The sequence below is a fragment of the Cryptomeria japonica genome, chromosome 6 (genome assembly GCF_030272615.1).
Source record: "Cryptomeria japonica chromosome 6, Sugi_1.0, whole genome shotgun sequence".
Classification (NCBI taxonomy): domain Eukaryota; kingdom Viridiplantae; phylum Streptophyta; class Pinopsida; order Cupressales; family Cupressaceae; genus Cryptomeria; species Cryptomeria japonica.
The window spans coordinates 407,965,249-407,976,619 of NC_081410.1; the positions used below are offsets into that span (position 1 = coordinate 407,965,249).

General features: G+C 28.0%; 1 protein-coding gene across 1 annotated transcript; it reads right to left on the minus strand.

The window, feature by feature from the left end:
• Positions 1-8,879: 8,879 nt before the first annotated feature.
• LOC131065774 (uncharacterized) lies at positions 8,880-11,100 on the minus strand. The gene is made up of 3 exons (XM_058000418.2): positions 10,017-11,100; positions 9,495-9,808; positions 8,880-9,452 (listed from the first exon to the last, which is right to left on the minus strand). Exons 1-3 carry the CDS (start codon positions 11,098-11,100, stop codon positions 8,880-8,882), a joined length of 1,971 nt encoding a protein of 656 aa, XP_057856401.2.
• Between the last annotated feature and the right edge of the window lie 271 nt (positions 11,101-11,371).

The window sequence follows — 11,371 nt, forward strand, 5'->3', positions numbered from 1 at the left end:
CTAGAGATAGTACAGCCCATACATAAAAGTATATTACATTAAACTAGAATATACATATAGATATATACAAATTATACATAAATATTTGAAAGCACGTGTGAACTTCCTAGGACACATGTAGAGTAACATACATACATACATAATATATATGCATGTGTGTGTGTATGTATGTGTATGTGCATGTGCATGCGCATGTGCGTGTGTATGTGCATATGTATGTAGTACTATCTAAACATATACATTATTTAAATTAAAACTCACTTATCCATTGACATTACAAACATCAAGTGAATAACACTTGTGTACATGCTCTATCCCCAAACTCGGTGTATAATGAATTGGTAAAGAGATTTCAATACATGGTTCATGAAAGTGTATAATAAGATCACCCCTTATATGAGACCTAATGAACCTATGTGTTTGGTACTGTATTGTAATGTATATGACCCTAAATGGGATGTGAATTAAGAAATAGAGAATCTTAGGCTCTTAGAGACACTTCTAAGGCTACATTACATATTGAGAACAATATAAAATAATTCTAATATCTTTTTAATTATTATTTATAATAAAATAAGAATATAAATAATAAAAATAAAATTTTACTTAAAGAAAATTAATTCTGAATAGGAAAAGAAGAAGAAGAGGAAGAATTACAATAAATTAAACAATAAGATAGAAGATAACATTAAAAATATTCTTATCAAAAGAAAATAGAAATAAAAGAGAGATTTTAATTCAAAAAATAATTATTCTGCAATAATTAAAATTTTAATGAGAAATAATTATAAATTAAATTAATTTTAAACTTTTTAATTATTATTTGTAATTTTATAAAAAAGATAAATAATTAAAATAAATTTTAAATTTAATGAAAAATTAATCATGGAAGAAAGAAGAAGAAGAAATTAGAACTTAAAAAACTCTTCTTTTAAAAAAAAAATTATTTTCCTTTTTAAACTTAATAAAAAAATTAGAATATCTTAATATAAGAAAATATTATTAAAAAGTATTCTTATCAAAATAAGATAATAATAAAAGATAGCTTTTTCTTTGTATACATATTGTTTTCCTAAAAAATAATATTAAAATATATAATTTTTTATTTTTTATTATAATTTAAAAATAATAATAGAAATGTAAGTATATGTTTGAGATTAATTCTATCATCTTGCATCCTTCTCCTCAACCATTGATTTTAAAAAGTAAGTTGTCCAAAGAGGGGATTATTCAACTTTTTCATATTATTAGGTGCACTTATGTCATAGAGTAGGGAACTAAAATACTTTTAGATATTTAATTAATTATAAAATATATTTGTCAAAATTATAGGTTAAACATTTTATAATCCATGTTATGTTACTTGAATTTTCATTCAAATGATAGCAAATTCTATACAATTAAAGTTAGAGTTTCCAATCAAGATGGAAATATAACTAGATAGATATTTCTTAGAACCTCAAGTTGAAATTTGCAATTGCACATCTTTTAATTATTTTCTTGGAACTAGAAATAACTAAAATCTGAAACATTCTTCTAATTTTGTATTATTTCTAAAATTTATTAACTAAAAGACCATTGATATATTTGAATATTTTGTTCAAATTAATAAAATTATAAATATTTACAATATTTACTTGTTTTTTAAATGACATTTTGAATATCATTAAACACCAAATTTTATTTAATTTTTAAAATAAAGAAACAATAAATATATTACAAGATAAAAAAAACATGATACTTAACACCATACTTAAAGTTTTTTCAAACATGTGCTCTAAAAAAAAATCATAATTGCAAGATTGAAAAAAAGATTAATATATTTAACTAAGAATATAGCTAATCATAAAAAAGAAAGAATAAAACCAAAAATAAATTAAAAATAACACAAGAAAAATATGCAGAAAAAAATATAAGAAAGAGTAATATATTTAACTAACAAATGTGCAAAATTTGTATATAAATATATATAAATTAATCAATATATATAAGATATTAAAAATTAAATATAAATAAAATTTTATTGTACACATAAATAAGATATAATAAATAATTAAAATATATTTATAAATGTAAATATATATAAAAATTAATTTAAATAAATGTGAAAAAAACATTAATAAATAAAGACAAATAAAAAACAAAAATCATAAATAAAAACTACTTTTGTTTTATTTTTTATATTGAAACTACTTTTGTTTTATTCTTTTATATTTGAAGATAGGAATGTTTAATATTAAAATTAGTTTAGTTTTATCTTTTTAGATTTGATAAAATTACTTTGGTTTATCTTTTCAGATTTAATGATTTGATTTTTTTGGTAAAGTTATTCTAAATAATCAAAGTTGGCAGCTTTACATAAAAAGTTATAGTTTAAGAAAATTGATTTAGAATTTAAATTTAAAAGATGATATATTTCTTAATTACTTTGGTTTTAATGATTTATTTATTTACAAAAAATTCTTAAATATATTTTTTAAATTATAATTTTGATCTATTTTTAAATAAAAGCTATTATTTAAAAAATAAAAAATTGTTAGCTAATGACTTTGAAGTTAATCTTCTAATAAGTTTTACATGTGTAATATATATATATATATATATATATATATATATATATATATATATATATATATATATATATATATATAGTTTTCTTTCTATTTATTTTTTTGTTTGAGAGATTATAAACTAGCTTATATATATATAGAATAAGCCGAGAGGTATCCTTCTAGAGGCACCTATTTTTTTATTGATTTATCAAAATTAAAGTGCAATAGGCGCCTCGAGAAGGATACCTATCGGCTTATTCTATATATATTATTAAATATATATAAGCTAGTAGCAGTCGCAGCATGAATTGAAAGACATGACATAAATATATATATATATATATATATATATATATTGTTGTATAATTCAATAAGGATTCCATGTGGTTTAATTCTAGATTTATAATTATAATTAGGAGTGGAATCAAAATAGTAGGCCTAATTCAATAAGGATTAGGGTTCATTATGGTTTACTATTAGGGTTAGGATTTGATTTAGTTTAAAATAGTAAGCCTAATTCAATAAGTAATAGGGTTCATTTTGTCTTGCTATTAGGGTTATGTTTATGGCTATAGTTAGGGTTTACATCATTGTTTAGGTTAAGTTAATGGTTAGGGTTTGGATTTACATCATGTTTAGTGTTACGGTTAGGTTAAGATTGTGATTAGGCTAGGATTTAGGGTTATGGTTAGATTATGTGTAGGGTTATGGTTTATATCATAGGGCTATGATTAGGGTTAGGATTATAGTTAGGGTTTACATCATTGTTAGAGTAAGGTTAATGATTAGGGTTTGGATTTACTTCATGACTAGGATTAGGGATAGGGTTAAGATTGTGGTTAGGCTTTGGATTTATCATTATGGTGAGGATTATGTCTAGGGTTAATGTTAGAGTTAGGATTATAGTTAGGGTTTCATCATTATTAGGGTTAGATTAATGGTTAGGGTTTAGATTTACATCATTGTAAGGGTTAAGGTTCTAGTTAGGCTTAAATTATTAGGTATATGGTTAGGATTATCTCTATGATTAGAGTTTATATCATAAGGTTAGGGTTATGATTGTGGTTAGGGTTAGGATTAAGGATTAGGTTTAGAATTATAGTTAGGGTTTAAATCATTTTTATGGTTGGTTAATGGTTAGGATTTGGATTACATCATGTTTAGTGTTACAATTAATGTAAAAATTGTGGTTAGGCTTAGGATTTAGGGTTATGGTTTATTATTTAATTAGATTTAGGTTTCAAGTACAATTTTGTTTAAAATTTGTTATTTTTAAAAGATATCTAAATATCAAATATTAATATTTATATTTGATTCATATTAATATTTAATTATTTAATTATTTAACTATAACATTTAATTATAATGGTTTAAGGTTAGGGTTCAATTCAGTATATAATTCGCTTACGAGTTTGGATTTGATTTGTAGTTTAGTATTTAAATTAGTTTCAAGTTAGGGTTGATCATGGCATCAATTATATTTTTTTCATTTGGTTTAGTGGTAGGGTTTGATTTGATTTTGAGTTAGATGATTAAAATATATCATTTCATATTATATATTGTGGTAATTTTATAGGTGAATGGGAAGACATGTCATAATTTAATTTTAAATTATATAGTTGTATAGTTATTGTGTCGTAGTTTTGTACAGTGCTATATTTTGGATTTCACTTGGTTCTGTATTACCTTTTGAAGATCATCATCCGAGTACAATTCCAATAATACCTATCCAATAAGGCAGAATGCTTCAACTACCATTGAGATTGGCATGGGCATTAACCATACATGTTTATCAAGGATTAACTCTTACGTTATTTGTTATATTTTTGATACATTAGCTACATTAATGATCTCATCGTACGCATATTGAGAATAAGATAATAATCTGAATTCTAATTAATATTAATATTTTCAAATACATATTGTTCTTAAGATAATAAGTCGTAATGATCTCATTGTATGTATATTGAGATTAGGATTAGGGTAAGATTTGGTCTAGAATAGGAGGCCTACTTCAACAACAAATAGGGTTCAATTTGGTTTTCTATTGATCATAGAAATAAATTGGTTTATGATTTTGGAGTCGATTTGTAGTTTATTTTAGAATTTTGCTTGAAGCTAGGGTATTATATGATGGTATGTGATATTTTTTTCTTAAATTACATAGAATGTGCATTTTTTTAGTTTGTGAGATTGATATTGGGGTAGTTTGATTTTGAGTATTTTTAAAGCAATTGTTAACTTGTTTATGCATAAGCTATACTAATGATCTTGTCAAACACATATTGACATTAAGAAATATATCCAAATGGTAATGAATATTAATGGTATCAAATGCATATTGTTCTTAAGACAATAACATGAATTCCACTCAATAATAATTTTTTTTGTTTAAATCGAGGGTCCAATGTGATTTATTGTAGGATTTGATTTGTATTTTTGTTTATTGTTTTGAGATGTGTTTACCAAACCAATTCCACTCAATAATAATTATTTTTGGTTTAAATGCATATTGTTTTTAAATCAATCCCAATCAATAATAAATATTTTTGTTTAAATCGCAGGTCCAATGTGATTTATTGTAGGATTTGATCTATATTTTAGTATATTGTTTTGAGATGTGTTTACCAAGTCTTTAGTGTTAATAAATTATAACCATTAGTGTTAACACCTTATCTCATTATGCCATGTGTTATAGTTTTATTATTTTGTTAGGGATATCCTTTCTATTATTTCTACTTAGAATATGAATGAAATATTCATGAGAATCTGGAAAAAAATGTTTGAAATTTAGTTGTGAATTACTTTATATATTTAAACCGACACATTATTGAAAACGATATTTTCACAATCAATATTGTTGTCCTTTTAAATTTACATAAATTAGGAAACTTATATGTCACAAATTACGTCAATTTTAAAACAATCAGTATAATTTAAGTCAGGTAGTAATTTTTAACATTTCAAAAACGGGAATAAGCACTCAAAATTTATTTACATAAATTAAGGAAACTTATTTATCATAAATTATGTCAATTTATTCTAGTTTGAGTCACAATCATTTAGAGGTTGAATGGTAGTTCTTGGAATCAAATCTTGCCCTATAGGATTGATGATATCAAACCAATAAAGGTGCTCGAAGGTACGTCGATGCAGATAACAGGTACCCGTATCTTCATTTTTTTTCAGATAGAATTCATAGATAGTTTGCATCCACGTTGGAATCTGTTCCCTAACAATTTTAGGAATGCGTTCATAAAATGGAATGGTCAAGTAAACTCCTTGTGGCCCCCATCTATCTATTATTTTTTGGTTCCATATATTGTTTGACTGAGATGAAAATTGTAGACGAAAGAACTGTCCATGGTAGTGGAGATCTGGAATGCCAATAGTACTTGCCTGTGGTCCTCTAAGCAATTTTGTTAACCAGAGTTGACCATTTTGCTCCGTTATAGTTCGGTAATCAATTTCAGGCCTTATTGGCGGTGAATGAAACTAGATTTCTCCTGGAACAAACTGTACTTCTGTTTGATCGCATTGTTCACAATTTACCAATTCTGTGACATAAGGGTCTCTATAGAAATGATTAAAATTTCTGAGAGCTGGTGGTCGACAAGTGATTAACCCTATCTCCTGTAGTGATCTTTTGGATGATAAATAGGTGGTTCTTTCTTCATTATGTATTCTCAGAAGATCATTATGTTCGAACTTGTGATCAACTGTAATTGTCCTGTGTTTCAACATATTGTTTTTCGTTCAATTTTGTGGTCACGACATCAATACAAATGATTAAAGAAGATTTGGATATTAAATACTTTATGATTTTATCATGTAAATTTTTTGAAAAAGTGTGGCTATGAATAGATATGCAAACACTCATATAGTTTTGTTCAAAACAATATTCACATCTGAGACATTAACACCAAAATAATTTTAATCGTAAACCTTAGCATAATCGAATACCAAACCACATTTACCTTGAAATAATAGTTGATAGTACATCTAGAAATAATTGAGAATCATATACATGTAATCAATAGAGTCACAACATTATACATGATATTTTTTAATATAAGTTTTAAATTGAATGGTTTCATAAATACATAAATTCATCAATTGACATTTAAGAAATATTTATTTTTTAATATTTAATGTCACTAATGAGTAAAAGATAGATATAAAAAAAAATTATTCATGATAGCATAATTCTTAGTCAAAATACATTAATATAACATCTAACCATAATTATCATCAAAAAAAAAAAATTTATTCATGATAACATAATTCTATGTCAAAGAACATTAATATCTAGCATCTGACTTGAAAATTTGTAATTTCTTTTATATATGTTCAACATAGTTGATAAACATTTCATAATATATGTTATAATTTTGTAAAATGAAGAAGTATTGAAAGTCAAATAACTTGTAACTATGGTGTATACAAGTTGTTGATATGATGTAAAGATGTAACAAATTCTTCAATTATGAGCAGAGTATTGTGACCTTTGTTTGTATAATGATCTTGATATACTTCTTTGAGCATATCCAGGAGTCCAGCTACTACTCCTGATGCCTCTCGCGCTCTCCTTGCAACATCTTCCACTTTCATTATATCTAATTCATCGACTTGGTCAATAGTCAAGCTCGTGTTCTTAATCTCATTCACAATTCTAGTGCAATTCTCTAAGACAATTCTCGCACATTTGTCTAGAGGAGATTCAAAAATGTTACTTGAGTTCACCAAGGCATGTGGACTCTCCACAATGATCTCTGTCTCACTTTGTGAAGCATCCATATTTTGCAATATTTGCTGAAAGTTAAAAATATTAAATTAATGATACACAGATGAAAGTCCTTTGAAACAAATTTAATTATTAGAATAACACTTAGTTGGGTCAATATTTTCAAATGTCACCAAATTATTATAATTACAAAAAACATTAGAGACAAGGTTTGCAAATTTTTTTGATAAAGATATTTTTTATATTTTATATTTGATCAGGATACAAAGTAAATACAAAAAAATATTTAAAATACATTGAACATTAGAAACAAACACAATGCTAATAAATTATTCCACATAAACATTTACGATGGTAGTAAATGTCAAACAAGATTTATGAAATATTATAAAAATTAAACATAGTCGCATTTACATTGCTCAATAGCTTGACAACTTTGTCAATTATTTTTTACATAGTATTTTCAGCTAGCTCTCAACCATGGATGCACTGGTATCAAATTTATACCCTCAGTATCATCAAGAATGGTATGAACTCTAATGGTTATATTAGACTTCACAGTGTACAAGGTAGGTACTCCATAATTTGCATGTAACAATCTGAATAATGGCGTAACCTGATGCACAATGAATCTTATGGAGTATCCTAGCCTAAGAGTAGTAAGAAACCATTCTTCAGGTGGGCCCATGTGATAACTAATCCGCGATGAACCTTTCAAAAATCTCATGAATCTCATACTAAGCTGATCAGTCAATGTGTGTTTATCAATTTTTGTAGTCTGTGTAATGGTGATCTTCCATATACACCCTGCTAAGTACAAATCTCGTACCTCATGGTATAAATCTATCAACCAACCACGGAAGTCTATAATATCAATCTTTAGATTATGAAACTGTACATCTAAACCTATTTTGACATAAGATCCATATTGAAAGTTAAAAAATTGTGCATAATTGTCAAAATTTATTCCTTTGATCCTCATTCCACACTGAGTAACTTTTTTGACCATTTTATCTCTAATCCAATAGTGCGCGCTTAATTCCTCTATACGAAGAAGGACATTGACTGGAAGGCGTGGATGATATTTTGATAACCATTTGGACACCCATGATGCACGCGCATAATCAGACATATTCCTGACGCACATAAACATTTTTATTAGCTTCAAAGTATGTTAATGGGAAGGTTTAAACTTTCTTGTAAAAATAATTAGAAAAATACATGCAAATGATAGTGAACATTCAACAAATGCACATTATCAAAGTAACTCAAAATGGAGCATTTCAACATATTTTCAGCCATTCATTTTATCTTTAGTATAAAAAATCATTATAATTCTTAGTTACATAAACTTTATTAGTTTTCACAATACCATTAATCATGAAGTATTATTTATTTTCTACATCAAATATAATATGCCATAAATGATAGTAAACATTTCGAAAAGTGTAAGTTAACAGAGTAACTCAAAATGAAGCATAACAACAATTATCTAGGAATTTGATTATGTTCAAAGAAACTAAAAAATGATACAAGGATACATAGGCATGTTTGGCAAATGATATAAATTTGAAAGGGTTACATCAAGTTTCTTCTAAAACTTTGAGCCTATATTCTTCAGCTTTGCACTTAGCAAGTTGTCTACCATTTTTCATTTTCTCATAACGGTCATATGTGAATGGGGGCATTATTCTTAGACATTCTAGAGATTTCACACGAGAAATTGCCACAAATGTCAACCCTGTTCTTTCTCTAGGTCCTATATCAATTGTTGCCTTTGGAAGAGTCAATCCTTGAGATTTATGTATGGTTAATGCCCATGCCAATCTCAATGGTAGTTGAAGTGTTATGCCTTTCTGAATAGGTGTTACTAGAATTGTACTCGGATGATGATCTTCAAAAGGTAATCCAAAATAGTTATCAAACTCAACCATCACATAAGACGGTGGTTCGGGTGGAGCACTTCCAGGTTTGTAGACAATCTTTCGAATATATCCTAGTGCTCCATTTACAAGACCAACTTGAATCCAAAGATTTGAAGTGAGCATGACCCTTGAATTCTTACTGATCAATAATTCTAGTTCAAGTTCATCACTTGAACAATCTTCTACTATTTTAACACTCCCTGCTTTCGTAGCAACACTACATGCAACAGGCTACTTCAACAAATGTAACATTTTCTTATTATGGTTATGAACGTTGTCATTTGTAGAGAACAAATGGACTGTATTATCGAAGTCGACATTGTTTGCAGCATCCATGTTTGGAGGGATCCTTGTCATCAACAACTTCCAATCTTCTATTTTTGGGTTTGCATCTCGTAGATTTTTCAGTAGCTGACAAAATCTCTGTTGTTCGAAATTTTCCCCATCTTGTCTAAATATCTTATCTAAAGTTACTACAGTCTTGAATTCCCCCCATAGTAACTTTGCTCGTCTATTGCTATCACATGCTGGTCTATCATTGACTGGAGGCAATTGACCCAAATCTCCTACCAAAATAATAGATATACCTAAAAAACAATTAGCAACAATTAATTTAATAAACTTACAGTAATAATCTTATAATTTAGTATAAATGATTCATATAGTTGAAACCATTTTTTTGTCATGGATTCTAACAATTAAAAAAAATACCTCCAAAACTTATTTGTGCATTTTGTGGGAATGCTTGTCGGAGTCATGAATCTATATTTTCCAGCATGTTTTGTCCAATGAAACTCATTTCATCAATCAAAATGTAGTTGACATGTGCCATCTCCTCCTGAAAGCTTGAGAGTCTTGTTCCTTCTAGTTGAGAAAATTCTCGTATCGGAATTCTCAACTTTGAATGTACCGTAGAGGCTCCTATATTGAATGTGGCCACCCCTATTGGTGCAAGTAATAGAAGGGGAGAAGGGGACGGCATTGTTGCATTCTCAAGAGCTTGACTAATGGCACCAATCAAATACGACTTTCCTGTCCCTGTTGTCCCTTGAATTATCATGAATAACGGCACTCCAATTCCATTCCTTTGGTAGTGTGCCATAATTATGCCAAGTGCTTTTTGTTGTTTATTACTAAGGGTTGTGTAACTGATACATTGGGGTATATCATCATATATTAGGCAGCCATTATTTTTCATGCTAATTATGAAATTGGTTGCCCCCATCATGTACTCTTCACCTTGGTAATCGACAAACCAATTTGTATGCCTATCAATGTCTCTTCTACCCAGCATATCTATTTCTAAAAATTGTATATTTTGTCCTCGATGCAATCTAGATATAATTTCCCATTCATTCTCTGTGGTATTTCCATGGATAGTTTCATCATTATCAATTTCAGAATCAATTGTACTTTCAATATTTTCTTCAGTTGTTATTTGTTCCACATGCCAGGGATTATAAGTGAATGACTCCCACTTTGCAATTATAGCCCCATCATCATTACCGATATCTCTTTCTATATCATGGAATGGTTTGTATAGCATCAACTCTGATACACAAAAGTCAATCCATTTGCTCGATCCACGTTCAGGAATGTGAACAAACCTAGGAAAGACTCTGACAATTGCTGCTCTTTGTCTTGGCTCCCATTTGTTCTCTCTTCTTCTTTTAGGATTGTATATCCATGATCTAGCTGCATCAATCAAGGATACACCTTCCATACACAATGGCCTTGTTCTGTATCCGGCAATGAAAGACTTTGTCTGTTCTTCATTGCTTTCTTCATCGGTTATAGTCACTGGCTTGAACACTTCACGTGAGACATTTAGGTTAACAAACTTCCTACTACTTTCTACCAATGGAACTTCTAATAGCATGTGGCATTATTCTTGTACTCTGATGTCCCTTTCTATCACCATCTCAGTTAGAAGCCTTCTATATGCTCGAGCAGCTAAATCATCAGGATCTTCCATGTTGGAGAGACACATCAACATTTGATGGTATGTTTTTGAGTTTTTCTCTTCTTTTGCAGCATACTTTGCAATATATTTGATCACTGCATGTTTTGAAAGAACAGGTTGCCAATCTATGTTTGCTCTCCATAACTGCAATATGTGACGATTATGTGTATTCACCCTGTCATCATTC